We start from the raw sequence: 16073 nt of genomic DNA, 5'->3' as shown, positions 1-16073 counted from the left end.
TACACTGCTATCCATGTCAAACCCTATTACCTTTACAAAAAAACATTTCCTTGTTGGAAAGCATCCCCACATAAGATTGCATACAAAAGACCAAGGTGAGGGAATGAGATGAAAAAGGTGTCTGTAACTACTGTGTTCAACTGGAATATGAATTACAATTCCCTCCTCAGTCCCCAAACTTCTAATGGAAACAAGTAGAAAGGAGTAGGATTAACCTAAAAATCCAAAACAGATAAGAATTATGATCAGTGAGTAACAAAAGGAGAATCAGGTGGAAAAACTTAAGGGGAGGTGAGGGTTTTGTTCTCAACAGGTGTACAGTGTGAGGCAGTTTTATCTAGAAAGTAATGATAGAGATACCCATGTAATTGTGTACCACAACACAGAGAGCTTACTTGCCCCAGGAAACAAGTAAAAAATTTTATTTGCAGGCTTTCACAATCTCAATCCTGAATTTACATCTATAAATATTTATTTGGCAGCAACCTACTCTCACAGGAGTAGCCCATCTGGTTTACAGAAAGCACCTTTCATCTATTTCGGAAAAATAAAGCAAACCTCTAGATTCAGGTCACCTTGATACCAATGAGATTGAAACTGCCTCTTACCCTTCATTTCTTAACTTTGAAAAGACGTCTCAACCTCTTCATGGATCTTGCAATACAAGACAAAGGAACGGGTTGGTCACTCACCTACAAATTCTGGAGTTCCAAAAATGTTTTTAAATTCAACTCCATCTTCTATTTTGTGAGCCAGGCCAAAGTCAATGAGTTTGATGTGTGGAATAGGAATATTCTTGTCTAGAAGCATAATGTTTTCAGGCTGAAAATAACAAAAGATAGCTGTTTGTTATTATAATATTAGTATCTTGGGAAAGTAACAGAGTTTTCAGGTGCTTTTTTTTCCTTCACAAATACAGCACTGTAGAACAAGAAACACATACCTTTGTCTAACCATTTAGAATTCATTCTTTTGAAATGGATGACAACTATGAAATTTTACATCACTGAATTGACCAGAATGTCATAAAAGCAAAGAAAATCATGTAATACTTTCATTACTTTAATTCTACCCTCATGCAAAATCTGCCTTAATCTTCCTGTTAGCACTCCTAAGTTTATTCATGATGGCTATTGCCAGGGTGAAGAGATCCTTGTTTTCACAATGAGACAGAAGTTTTCCCCACAAGTGCATGTAGTTCCCTAATCTGCAAAATACGGCACTAGATTATCGGCACAGCAGCACTGTGATACAACACAAAGTGGAAGCTCAGTTTATTTTGTCCCCTCTTAAAACAGAAAATATGTCCCTGGCCCACAGGGCCTCCTGGGCAGATGTCACTTCCTGACCCCACGGATTTCCAACAATTGGTGCACACTTAACAGAGCTAGCAGATAGCTGAAGCAGTGCAGATGCCTTGTGCAGAGATAGACGGCCATGGCTTGATCCTGACAGAGAGCTGCACCACTGGATTATTTTGACTGCCAGCAATTTTACTGATCTGTTCTTGGAATTTACACTGGGAAACCTCCCTATTTCTGCCCAGCTGTCCCTATAGCGTATTGGAACAACTAGATGATGTCTTATTAAACTCTTCTTGAGGGGTTCTAGACACATCCGAATCTACTTAGGGAAGGAAAATTCTCTCTAAGACTAAATTCACAACTGCAACACCAAGGCAAGGAAAGATCTAGGATTTACTATCTAAACAGTCCAGAAGATGGAAAGACTTGGGATCAGAGGTCCTGACTCATATACGATAGCAAGCTATTAAAAGAACATGTATAATTTCTCATAGCATTGTAGGAAAAAGCCAAAGCTAGAACTGTGAAATTAAAGCTAACCTTTTCAACCACAGACTTTGACTTTCTTTACCATATATAACGGATATTTCATAAACTTATTTGTTCAGCTAAATTCATCAACCTTAGTTACTCCCTACCATGGCACTATTTCACAGGTTTCACAGTAAACTATGGGTTCAATTTACCTCCTGTGAAGAGGTTTAATGCATCAATTTGTCATAACTTAATGATAAGCTCAAGAGCAACAGTGAGACTGTTTGACCCCCTGCTGCCACTGCCTGGCCTTTTCACAGCAGATCCTAACACGGAAGCAGCTCCTGCTAACACATACTCTCAGTCAGAGCTGCACTGGGAAAGAGAGCATAAAATAATTTATTGTCATAATTACTGGACCAAGAATATTTTAGCCTCTGGCTACAAGTCTGGTTTTCTTCCATGGATCTAGGGCATATGCATTCACCCCAGATAAATGATGTAAGCTTGTTTAGAGCAGACAGAACAGACTGAAATGGCAAAAAGTCACAGTCACTACCTCTTGGACTATTCCTTAGGTGGTGTAAGTCACTAGCTCCACTGCAGTCGATGGAGTCCTGTCAAGTGACAAGATAATTAAGAATCATCCTCTATTTAATCAGATCTCTGCTTAAAAAAATACATGTCTAATTTAAAACTAGCAAAACTCCAAACTCAGTCCTATAAAACCCAGGAGAGCTATTCTGTGAATAAGTTTTAGGTCATTTGACATTCACTGTCAGGGAGATGATTCTTCACTTATCCTTTCTGATTTCTATCTTGCATTTCTTGTCACATCTTCATTGACCACATGACATCACTGGTATTAAATATCAGAATTTGTAGAGATCAGATTAGAAGAAGTTGCACCTATATTTTCACAGTAATTTAATTCCACTAGGTATTACACTGGTTTCTAAAACTTTCAGTCCTTGGCTTCTGGATTCATGCAGTAATTTCAAAATGAAGTGCACATCCTTTATATGGTCACATACCTCCTATGCTTTTTCACATGCAGCCTGTGAATATTTGGATGGTAGTTTGCTAACCATTTTCTTAGGTTAGATGTGATTTGTAACAACCTTTATGGTGTATGTTGTAACAACATATATGCCATTAACACCGACTCAAGACCAAGCTATTCCAGACAGAGACAGCATTGAGCACCTTCAGCAGAAGGAATCGGCATATATATCCTGAGAATCTGAAAGAAGTCTATAGCACACATGTAATTAGTAATAAACTAACCTGGTCTTAAAGTTAGAACAAGAAACATGTAATCTAGCAGTAGAATTTCTTCCTTTTTCCTTCATTTTAAAACACTTCCCTTCTCTGTTTATTCTACCTTCTCCTAGGGGATAAGTGCATTTTGAACGTATTTCTGGAAGCAGCAATGTCTGAGGCAGACAGCTCTGTAGCTGTGAGTCTGCTGCTGCGAAAGCACTTCCTTCTAGCCTCAAGAGTTTCACTCCCAAGACTCCTAGCTTCAGAGAAGCATGCAGCTAAGAAAGCAAGAAGGCTTTCTGCTAACCACTGGATAACAGATACTCCTCATGTAATTCTAAACACAGCGGGGACTGCAAGCAGCAACAGTTTTTTGTAGCCGGATTTGGCTCTCCTCTTCCCAAAAATGCATTTCTTTTGTACGTCACTCTAATTTTTTTATCATTATTTCTTTAAAACAGCATGCTTTGGATGATACCACAAATACAAACAGCTGAAGAATGAAGACTTACAATTTCTTTTTCTCAGTCAGTAAATATATAAACCCATCCAGAAGTTAGCCAAGGCCTGATGAAGGAGACTGTCTTTTTCAGAGCACTCAGCTGTGAAGTGCTTTTTAAAATTATCTTACCTATTATTTTAGGCATGTTATCAAACACAGATCTCTAACAAATTGTAGAAGGTACAGTCCATCATTAAAAAACAACAGCAAGTCTAAATCAGTATCTTTACCTTTAAATCAAAGTGAGCAATTTTCTTGGAGTGGAGGTAATTCACACCATCCAATATCTGCTTGATGAATCTAGTTGCTTCCTCTTCACTCAAAGACTCTTTCTGTGCCAGGAAGTCAAAAAGTTCTCCTCCAGAAACCCTTACAAAACACACCAGAAAGCATCCAGTTATCTACTACATTGTAAGACATAAAATAAATGTAAGCACAGAAAACTTGCAAATGACCTAGAGTTTTGTGTTCTAGCCCCAGGTGTGCCAAAACTTCCTTTTGGCTTCAGCTCCCTTCCCTGTAAATTAAGGACTAGCTTTCCCTAATTCATTGATACCACAAGGTTTGATTCATCATTTGATTCATAAAGGACCAAAAAAAGGTGCATTGTTTGATGAATCTACAGACCTGTACATATTTCAATAGGTAGACTTTGATGTTAATGACTTCAACTGCTCTTTCTCAACATCTTCATTTAGGATGAGACAGAGGAAATAGAACAAGTTCTAACAGTCAGGAGCTGTTATACTTCTCTTATCAGTTGCCATCAGAAACATGAGGCAATATGATCTGTCAACAGAATCTCTTTTCTTTCCAGAACAGCCACTGCACTGTTCTAATACAGATTTTCTTGCCTGACATAATTGACAAGAAAGCAGATTGTAGCAGCTTGGAAGGTACCTAAAATTGTTTTCCAAAATCAAGGAAGTGGTATTAGTTACTATGAATTTTCACATCAAAACTGAAATACATTCCATGCGTATCTAGTACATAAGACTTCCATTCTCATTTTTGTGCCTTGTATTGAGAGCTCCAGTGTTATCTTTCTATATATTATGAAACAGGTTGATCTAGATATTGAATTGGACACCATTGGCAGTTGTTATTCATAATTATGCTTATGGTTATTTTTTCCAGTTCACACTGCCATTGATATTATTGCTATATTCTTATTCAAATTTACTGCTGGGGACACCGACAAAGCAGTTGTTGCTCTTGGGCTCAGGTGCACCACCCATCCGTGTTCACCATTCAGAGTTGCAAGCACAAGATGAGAGATCCAACAGGCGTTGTGGAAAACAAGCTTTGTCTGATGAAATACCTCTAAAAGAAATGGCAGGTTCAGATGCTCTGAGTTCACTAAGTGCTGTGACTCACAGACAAGTCAGATCACACTGTGGGCTGCAGAGGTCTTTCATGCAATCATTCCGATCCTGAGCCCAGGCTCCTACACAACACTGGTGGTGACAAGATGGCGATTCCCTACTCGGTCTCTTTCAGAGTAAACTATTGTGAACAGCTCCAAAAACTGCAAAGAGAAGTCAAATGCAAACAAAAGCAATGTGTCAAAAGCCACAAAAACATTGGGCTTATTCCTTCGCTTCAACTGTTGCGGTGGGCGAGAGCATACCTTGCTGTTCCAAAGGCAGACATTTACACAGGGCCTGCTGACTTAAACACTGGTTACTGGGTATTTTTTCACAGCTCCCACAGAGTCAGGAACCTTCTAAGCCACAATGAAGCAGGACACTTCACCTGGGCAGAAGTCACCTCAGTTCACCTGGGCAGAAGTCACTTGATGCTTTAACTTTTACAACTAAGTGGTTGGCAAACAAAAGTAAACTTATATGACACAGGAATATGTTGCAACTGCTGCCCCTGGCTGCCATCTCCTCCCTATTAATGTCAGTTACTCGGCCTGTGAGACTCTTACTTGGTCTCTGATTTTCCTTTTAGGTGACACATACCAAGGGTATCAGCACAACCGTCAGCTTTGCTGGACAGGTTTTGTTTTGCCCTGTGCATTTCAGAGGCCAGGGAACACAGTATTCTTTCCGTATTGTAGTAGGTTTAGGAGCCTTGGTTAATTAGTGGAAAGATTATTACAGCTGACTGTGACAAGCCAGTAAAGACGTCTGTAAGCAAAACCTGGTAGTCTTTTGGTGAAATACGTGTAGAGAGAGCAGGCAGGTCTTCTTTCCTTAATGATGGCTATTCAAACTGCCCTTCAGCACTCACCTCTGGCAGGCACTATGGCCCGGCCACTACTCTGTCTTCCTCTTTTACCCTCTAAAATCTCCTTGGTGATTGCTCCTTAAGGTAGACTTTTTAATCAGGACTAAGAATAAAAATGTTCTCTCTCAGGTCAGGTCAACAGCCCATGCAGCCCAGCCTCCAGTTCTCCAACACCCACAAAAGAAGATACCACTTAAGGAGAGCACACAAGCCGAGGCATTTTGTGAAGTCTTCCCCCTCACCTTCCCCTAGCTCAGAGGGCTGTCCTAGATTTTAGAGGAAACCTTCCTGCTTGGAGGAGACTGGCAACTTTCTTTTGAGGAATCTCCTTTGCTACACAAAGGTATGTCAGAAAATTGTTCAGCTGCCAAGATGGGAGGTACTTAATTCACTCTCTTTCTTGCTGCCCCCAAGAGTGGTCACGTAAAACAGCTGGGTTAGCTGCTCAGGGCACACCAGGGATTGTGCCCCAACAGCAACCTCAGCAACATCCTGGCAACCAGCTACACCTAAGGCATCACTGAAGAAACTGTACAGCTGCAAGAACAAGGGGAGATATACTTGCTAGCTCCTTACTGTATTTTCCCTCTTCTCTCTAGTTCACACTAACCTTGAATCAGGTTAGGCAGGGGGGACTTCCAAGGTACAGAATACAACAGTAAAAAAAGAAACAAAAAAAAAGATTCAGGACTGAAGTCCCTCTGTTACTTTATCAGCAAAAGACTTCCTCTTAAAATAACTACACAAGCATTTCGTTTTCTTAAGATGAGAGATCAGCACAGGTTAGGAACAGTCCATTAATCTCTTGAGGGATAGCCTACGACATTAGGCTAAACTGCAGAGATCTAAAGGAAAATTCAGTAGACAAGATGTGATGGTTTCTCATTAACAAAGACTCAGGCTTTAAAACCAGGTTTGAATAAATTGTGCAAAGAGAGTGTTAAGTAGTTTAGTTCAGGATGATTCTTATCCAAGTTATGCACCTGAACTCTGCAAAACCCTCGGGCAGAAGAGGCTAGCAATCCCAAAAGCCAGCCGTTAGGGAATTCCAGAAAAAAGTTCAGCACTAACTCCTATGCAGTGAAACACCCATAACAGCACTACAACTTACATCTGAACGTCCGGGAAGGTGTGTTTTTTAAATCGGCACCACCTACAGAAGAGCAAATGCTCCTTTCACAAAGGACCTTACGTTATAGAAAAACTCCTTCCTCTGGTTCTACCTCTTTCCCTTTCACCATGTCACCTTACTCCCGTGGCAAACAAAGCAGCAAGCAAATGATACCTTTGCTCTTCCTTCAAAGTCCAATACAATACAAACTACAGTGCTGCCTTACTTCATGGAAACAGCAGTTTATTTTGTGTTCACAACCTTGACACCAGTAGAGGAGACTGGCATAACAATCACACCTGCCCTTAAGCTGCTTTTGTTTGGGCAAAGCAGTCTCAAGGCAGGGCCCCAGAGACAGAGAACATCAAGGTCACAAACCACTGGAGAGCATATCCCTGAACAATGTGCAGAAGGAAGGGCAAACCATGTACATGCCAAACTGCACTTAACAGCAGAGGACTTGGCAATGCTCTTCCTGCTCTTGAACAGAAGAAACAACACCTGTATCATCAACTGCAAAAAGCTGTTGCTGTAAAAAGGAGATAGTCTTGCCTCTGCCAGCACAGTGAGTTCAGAAGGTCAACATTTTAGACAAAACCTCCTTTAAACACCAGGGTAGCTTCTTCAACTAATCAAGAATACTGGGGACATTCTTTTGAAGCTGAAGTCCACTGTAGCTTAATGTAAGATTAATTGGCCAGGTGCTGAAACACTTATTTTGATAAACTGCAGGGAGTATGAGACTGAAATCAGAATGTCAGGAGGAGAGATCATCTGTTTACAAAGAGAATTTAATTATCTTTATTAGCAATTATCATCATCCTCAATTTGTATACAGCAGCTGAATGCAGTGGCCTCAATCAGGTCAAAACTCTGTTGCATCCAGCCTTTTAAAAGTGCAGTGAGCTACAGCCTGAGAACAGGACACACAAAATATACCAGGCCATGTGAGGACAGAAAAAAGCAGAAGGTAATGAAATGGAAGGTTGTTTTAGCACAAAGTAGCTGCCAGTCAGAAAAAGGAAGCTCCTTTCCTGTTTTCCAAAGCATGGCTACAGAGACCAACATTTGCCCATAGACATATAATTAAAAATTAACAGATGCTTACCATCAGTCATATGCCATCTGTCAGCAGTCACATTTAATCTCCAGGAATGCTCCCTGGCCTAAATGCTGGCTCCCCTGGAAAGCTAGTGGTTATATCATCTCACTCAGGGATCGAAGCCTTACTGCCTGGATTACATACACAAGGTCGAGGCAGGTGCCCTAGGGATTGTATGGTCTACATACCTTCAGCATCAGTGTCTCTGTATTTCCTGATTCATACACACAGAAAAACGGCATCATTTACTCATTACCTAAAAACTGTAGTAAGTAGAAGCCCTCAGGGTGTCTCCTTGCTTACAGCTTTATTTTAGTACCATGAACTGATAGATAAAGGATATGTCATCTTCTGCACAGCTGCTCTAAGGCTCAGAGCTTTGTAAACCAGGTGATATTGATTCTGCAACAGAGCAGGACACAGCCCAAAAAAGCTTAATTTGATATCTGTCTTCCATCACTACATGACAAATTTCATCCCCTTAGGCAAAGACCATACATCCTGACCAGCAAGGCTCCATTTATTAGAAGAGCTACTTCCATTCCAGACTCTGATGAGTACAAGCACACGATTCTACTCTTTGCTTTGTGTGACAGTGTTCTCTGGTTTCCCCGGTTCTCAGTAGAGATTAGGAAGGCTGAGCCACACAAATACACATAGATATAAATTTGCACATGCACTAAGATAATTTACATCCCTTTCAACTCCTTAAGGCAAACCAACAGCACACACTATGAACAGTAGGAGATGCTTTAGACATAGGTCTGTATAATTATCGTGCACACAGTCACACATTTCTATTAGTCTTAATCCTCAACCATGAAACACCCAAAATGGCCACAAGACAAGTGCCAAGTTTTATCCAAATTCATTATCCCAGCATAAATTTGGGTATAAAGAGACATGGTCACTTGGTGCCTCCTCTTTTTCATTTTTTTTAAAAACTAAAATAATTTTATCATGGCAGATTATTTTTTTACTCAGTAAGTGACATTAGGCAACTGCAAAGTTTTCTTGAAATGACTCTCAAACTAACACATCAACAGTAACATTATCAGATTTGGGGATATCCAAGTGTTCCACAGCATTCAGCTGCAGATTGCAATGCAGAGGTGCAACTGATCTTCCTCTGTGACCTCTCAGCCACTATGGGTCAAATCTAACATGCATCAGAACGGTTGGCAAATAGCACTGAGAACAGAGAGCCAAACTGCAGCAGGCAACCTAGTTCCCCTCCTAATTCCACCGTGAAGAATTTGCAACCCTGGACTGAGCTGAGGAAGCTGAAATGAATTACATGACCTACCTAAAGGAAAGACAATTTCCTGTAGCATCTAACACTACAGTATATGCAGTCTGATACTCTAATGATCTTCCCTTGGTATTGCACCTAGTAATTGTGAAGACTGCTGCAGCTGGTATCTATGTCCTGCTCTAGTTCTGCCGAAACAACCCATTGTTCTTTTGGGATATCACTAGTCCCTTTTCACAAATCCTCTACTTTAGCCTCTTCAATATAAGCTGAAGTCACATAAACAGGAATAACGCTTCTAATGTCATTTTGATTCATATTGGGTTGCAAGCCATTAATGGACGGACTAGGTGATCTTCAAGGTCTTTTCCAATCTAGATGATTGTGTGAAGGCCAGGAGGCAAAAATAACATTTACACAAAGCGAAGCTCTCCCGGCCAGGCAGGAAAGAGGTGATATTTCCCTTTAAAAATTCAGTCTCCTAGTCCTCTTTATTTGTTAGGGTCCTTCTACATCACAGTTTTACGTAACTGAAGAAATTCCAACACAGGTACATAAGTGTCAGCATTGAAATGACTGTGTAAACTTTACCCTCCACAAACATTTCAGATTTGTGTCACATAACCAACCCCTGCATGCAATCCCCAAAACATAATGACTTTGAAACACTGTTAAAATGATATGGCAGCTTTCTAAGTCGTGATCTGGCATGTCGATCCAAGTGGCAGACTTTAAGAATCTCCAGTCAGGCAGTAGAAAGAAGCAGAACACATTCAAAACAAGTTGTGTTATAAGAGATTACGCTATTGGTCTGTGGTCTGCGTCTGTCTCACATTTTACCTCAGTTCCATCAAACACACAGGAAGGGCAATAGGGTGCAAGCTTGATGTCTTTGGGATGTAGTATTTCTAGGCTGATGAAACAAGCAGCCAAACAGAATCCATGCAGGTAATTTATTAGCTATTGTAGAGACTGACAATGTTGATACTGCTTCCTATTCTAATAAACCAGCATTTTTCTACATAGTAAACACCTATTAGCCAGATTTTCTCACTTCCTTTCAGTCAGTAAGATTAGATACAGGCAAAAGCATCAAAGGTGACTCCCTGAAATGCAAACTCATGCTCCAACTAAGCCAAGTCTTTGTTAAAATGACTCCTGACCACACTTCCAGCTTCCCTTCCATTTATTCTTCCAGGCAGGGGACATGCACAGGTTCTGAAGAACAAGCCTCAGCCCAGACAGAGCATCTGCTGCTAGCTGGTTTTAAATTGCTCTTAAACAGCACAAACCAGTTTGCATTACATAGCAAATATATGGTTTAAGATAGTCACCCTAAACCAGCAGCCTGAGTACCCAATGGGTCACAATGCAGGGGTGAGGCTAGAGCAGCCCACAGACCCCCTGCTCAGAAGGTTCACTTATGGGCAGAACCTAAATGGCAAGGGTATTCCTGATCACATGGTGGAACCAGAGAAGAGTGAGCACAGTTTCTTCACTCCCACTCTGCTGCTGTTTATCCTTGATAGTCTTAAATCTAGGGATTAAAAAAAACCTCTTCCCTTGCCCTCCTCCCCTCTTTTCCCCTAGTCTTCTCTAAATGAGGAGAATATGGTAGTAGTGAGAATGGCTGCAAATTTTGCCAAGGACTTGGTGGTTTCACATGTATTGACAGAGATGAAAGCAGAGAGAAAAATGAAATGAGCATTCAGTGGCCATTTGTGCTTCTCCCAAGGTTCACATCAGGGCAGCACCAGGCAGACATGAGGTAATCCCTCTGTTAAGAAACTGTTTTCAAGTTGACAACACTCCCTGGCTCAGTAACAATGGCCTCAGCTGATGTTAAGGTGCACCTGTATCCCCAGGGCACATGAATGAACTGGGGAGCCTGTTTACCAGCAGCCTCATTCAGTTCTCCTGCCAAGATCTGTGAGGCATGAGAACACAACAGCTCCGTTTTAACAGTGCCTCTATGTCCTGGAGCCTCTGCAGCCCTTTCCGGTTCCTATTTCCCTCATCCTACCCCAGAGGATAGGAAGTCCCCTTACTCACAGTTCAAGGATAAGGACTACATCTGTCTTGTTCTCATAGATGTCATGCAACTTGATGATGTTGGCATGCAGAATCTGCTGCAGAATAGTAACCTCCCGTTCAATTTCCTCACGTCTCACTCCACGACGGCTGGCTCGACTCTGTCGTTTTTTAATGAACTTAGCAGCATACTCCACACCAGTGCTTTTTTCTCGACATTTCTTCACTATAGCAAACTGGCCACTGCAAGGACAAGAAGAAAACAAAAATTCTCTTAAGCTTTCATAAAAATCACAGCTTCCCAAATAAGTCGCTCATACACAAAGCTTGATCCTGCAACCCCTGAGCAACACTGCTTGTTCTTGGTACAGCAGCAAAGACTATCAGAATTCTGCAGTTAAAGTCACTGCTGCATAACAAGGTAGCCTCCAGCTGTGTCTGAAATTTAGCAAAACCAAGCAGTGTCTGACAAGAAGGGAGGACAAATGTTAAAATCTCTAAAAACCAGTTTGTGTTTAAATGAATCAGATCTGTCTCAAAAGGTTCAAATTGCTACTCCTTCACCGGATAATGCTTAAGGCATTCAAGTCTGCAACACACCACTGGATGTTCTGAAAGGACACATATGCATTAAAGTATTTCCCTTAAGAGTAATCTCTCAGGAAAGAGCTCAAAGGATTGATAACCTCTTGGAAATGTAGAACTGGCCTCCAGTAGCCACTTTTCAAATAAGAGTGGTTTATTCATATTTCTGCACTTCACTTGACCATGTAGCTGTAAATGTAACTAGAGAAAGGCCTCTAGTTACCTTTGTTTAGACACAAACATTCTCCAATTCTCAAGTTTTCCTTAGATCTTAAAAAAATGAAACTCAAAAACTGTCAAGGTTTTTTTTTTTAAAAAAAAAAGAAAACCCAGGTTAAAGCACAAAAATCACTGATGTTAATTCTTTCAAACAAAACTGATGTAGACTCACTGCTCTCCTAGCTCAAGCACCTCCAGCTCAAGTAACAATGAGGAGTAAGAACATTCAGTCTTGACATAAACTTAAGCCAGTCCAAACATAAACGAAGTCAGTTCATTCCATTCAGGATGAGCTTCATTCACTTACTGCTCTCTCTCATTGCTCAATAGGAAGCTCAGTATTTTCACTGATTCAGTGATTTCAGTAACTTTCATACAAAGTATTAAAATAACCTAAACTAATTTTTAAACAAATATATTCTGGTAAACCTTCTTGTACCTAATGGTACTTAATATTTTTTTATTACTTTACCCTTCCATGACTAGCTATTTGTGCAGACCTGGACATAATGATGTGCAAAGTGCATCATGAAATGGGACACTGACTTTGAGCTGGTAGAAGACAACAAACTAGTGGGAAGTGGTGTAGTGTCAAGAACAACTGTAAGGAAAATTACTCTAGTAGCAGCAGTCGGAGATTGTGTTTGGTAAGTCTGATGTCAGGCTGCTGCTGACAAGTCTTGGAGCAGTGTCTCTGCAATAAAATCTAGATGAGCATGAATGGAAAGAAAAGTTAACTACTTTTGTTTGGACACTATAGGATCTCATAGCCCACCAGAGTACATCTGCCATTTCAAGTAGCAAGAACAGTTTATTACCACCCTAAACCTCCTCTGCCAGAAACTGTAAGCTGAGGGTTAGTTCTTGTTCTTTATTTTTCCACTGCTAGATTACAGGAGGGATTTATCAAACTCCCTTTTGGCAGAGAGAAAGAAAAAGGCTGTGGAATCCATCTTGTAAACATGCCAGGTATGTGCTGTTACAAACACTACCATGGTGGTGAAGCCCAACAGATAGCTGGAGAATTGAGCCTATGGCTAAGGTCATGCACTTCAGTCTGCTTTAACTGTGCAATGCATCTTGTGATAAGAGTGAGATGAAAAACTGACAAGCTGTAAAGACAGAAGACAGAATAGGACTTCAGTTAAACGAAGTTCAGCTAAAACTATTGCTTCATGGAAGCTGCCTTTTGGCAACTTGATATCAAAGTGGAGGGGTGGTAAGCAAGAAGAGGCTGTTGGCCAGTATCTGCAGAATCTTGTGATTAGAGGCAAGGAACCCCAGCTCAAACCCATGCTCCGCTGTTTTCACAGTAAATTGAGTGAAAAACATGTAAACTTTAAGTCTACCATGTGTTACTCCTTGTCCTACCAAGCATTCCTTAGACAGAAAAGGGTCAGGTTCTATAAATGAATGGAATCATACTTTTGCAAAAAACATCAAAAAATATTTCACTGCATTTCCACCAAGGAGCAGAAATAATTTTTAAAGTTCTAGGAAGTTATGTGGCCAGGAAGCCACAGTCAACTAATAAATAAGACAGGGAAGCCTCTGAGAACAGTTCTGTCAAATAGTTACCCTTGACTGGCATGTGTAAAGCCTAACAGCTGTGCAACATCCTACCCGAAAGAACTGTCTTACCCAAGACTTTGTCTTGGCACATTCACAAGGCTCTGCTGATGTCCAGCTACTTTACAGACAGACAAAACAGGACAGTGAGCTCCTTTTCATACCCAGGAGCAGCCCTGTTTCCCCTGCCACAATGCACTGTATGCCTGAGATCTCACTCTGTAAAAACTGGCACATCTCCAATCCCAGAATACACATTTAGTATCAGGTATTTCCTTAGTCAGGGCATTATATCCAGACTGCAAGGAAAAGGCTCATCTTACAGATAACCTTCACCTTTAGCTACTGTGATTTCATCAGCCAGGATCTCTTTATAAGAATCACAAACACATGCATTAAGTGCAACCCCTATGACAACCCTGTAGAAGCACTGAGCTGTTATTGTTTTCAATATTATTATATCCTTCACTGGCTTGGTAAATGAGAGATGCAAGTACAGTTGGAATTTAAATTATGCAGCATACACAGCAATTATATTCAGAACCTTATAATTATATAGTGTACTTAGTGCTTCATTAACACAGATGGCTGGTTGTAGTCTGTCTTAAACGTACAAAGGCAAAGAAATTAAAAATTAAGGCTGTCAACTTGGCACTTGCTTGCTCTCAAAAGCTAACACTCCATGGCAGAGACAGCCTCTCATTTCAAGGGGTTCAAACAATGCCAGACAGCCTGAAGTACTTCTTTTTGGGTTTCATACATATCCTAAACATCTCTCAGGAGAGAAGTAGGAATGGATGGGACAAGCGTACTTGTCCCTTTAGGAATAAGCAGTCAAATGGAATCAAGACTGCAGCCATTTGTCAAATTCATTAATCCATTCTTATTTCTGCCTCCTGATTTTATCACTACGTGCAAACCCTAGGGAACTTAAGAGAATTAAATTCCTACTACAAAATCCCCAAATTTGCCTTAAACATTCTGCTAAACGAGTTCTTTCTGTAGTGCTGAGAGCTGTTTGTGTAAAACATCACGGGTTGAATGGTTTTTTGGTTTGTTCATTTTTTTGCAAGATACGCATCTTGTTTGGTCCAGACTTTCTAAAGAGACATGGTACTAACACTGCTGTGTTTGCTTCTTTGAATTCTCTCTGGGGACATAAATTTTGCCAGAGAAGTTCAGGGTGAAACTATTATGAGTACTGATGATGGGAATGATCAGAGTCACTTTTCATTTAAAAAGTCCTGTGACACTGAGGATTTTGTACATTTTTGTTTACTTAAAAGCTTATTAAAATAGTAATGACAAAGCATAGGAATTCCTGTCATCTCCTTTTGCACATTTATAGTCCGAGATAATTGTTCATCACAATACCCATTCCCTCGTAATCTGCTATTTCCCCCCTGCATGTACACATGAACGAACACTCTACCCACTCCTGTCCCAGTCTTTATGCAGTTTCCTTTATCCCTTAAAAACAGGCTTTTCAGTCTTTACTGAGACAGTTTATGCCTGAGTAGAAGTCACAGGGAAAAATAAAAATTCACTATTACTTAGCCTAAGACATTTAAGACAGTTAAGAGTGCAATTTAACCACAATATTGTCCAAACCCGACACCTACCCAGTTCCCTATTTGCTGCAGAGCACATTTGCTGTGCCCATGCCTGTTCCTGAATTCCCAGGGTCTTTATTAGCACATCACAGGATAATGCTAACGTAGTTTCCAACCACCTTAAAGGCTGCCAACATAAAGCAGCAGCTGGTGTATCTCTCCACAGAATTAGCGCAATGCTTTGCCAAGCGCTGATACACTGAAGCACACTAAGAGAAGAGCTAAAGGCTGAAGGGACAGGCAGGGAGAAAAGTCTTGGAACAAGTGTTGAAGGGGTAGCATATGGCTCTACTGTTCTACCAGTTAAATAGTTCATGGGGAGGCCCGTACAGCTATGAGAAATAGAGGATGTCTCACTGGTATTTTACAATCACGGTCAGAAACGCTTTGGATTTCTTGTTAACTACAGAGCTTGCAAAGTCAAAGACCAAGACAACAGACACCATTTCTGCACCTCCTAACACATTTGCACCTAAACAGCATCAGCTTCCCCAAACTTTCAATCTAGGCTAGTAAAAAAGTAGAAGATAGGAAAGTATGTCTCTCTGACACCTGAGCTGACCGCACCGAGAAATTAAACCATTTACTTTATCTCACATGTGGAGTCTGTGGCTGATCTTAGACTTGAAACTAAAATTTCACAGCTCAGATGTCCAAATTTCAGCCAAATTACTTCACCAAAATTCATGGTTTGTTAGTGTATCACTGAAATGAGGATGACTTGGATCATAAACAGCAGTATTTATAACACACACAAGATAACTCAGGGGCTAACACTTCCTCATTTTTTAATTTTTTTAAAGAAAAGACATT

The 16073-nt window shown here is 40.6% G+C and overlaps 1 protein-coding gene across 4 annotated transcripts in view; it reads right to left on the bottom strand.

Moving 5' to 3' along the window:
• The window catches only part of DAPK2 (death associated protein kinase 2), a 45359-nt gene that overhangs the window by 8790 nt on the left and 20496 nt on the right, over nucleotides 1-16073 (bottom strand). For all 4 annotated transcript variants that reach the window (XM_026855893.1, XM_026855892.1, XM_026855891.1 and 1 more), the window contains 3 exons: nucleotides 11296-11517; nucleotides 3774-3912; nucleotides 693-822 (listed from right to left, as the gene is read on the bottom strand). In XM_026855893.1, the coding sequence (XP_026711694.1) occupies nucleotides 693-822; nucleotides 3774-3912; nucleotides 11296-11517 (491 nt within the window). The remainder of the gene's footprint in view (nucleotides 1-692; nucleotides 823-3773; nucleotides 3913-11295; nucleotides 11518-16073) is intronic.

The sequence above is a fragment of the Athene cunicularia genome (genome assembly GCF_003259725.1).
Source record: "Athene cunicularia isolate RWA chromosome 10 unlocalized genomic scaffold, athCun1 chr10_part1, whole genome shotgun sequence".
NCBI lineage: Eukaryota > Metazoa > Chordata > Aves > Strigiformes > Strigidae > Athene > Athene cunicularia.
This window is presented reverse-complemented; position numbering and strand designations above follow the sequence as displayed.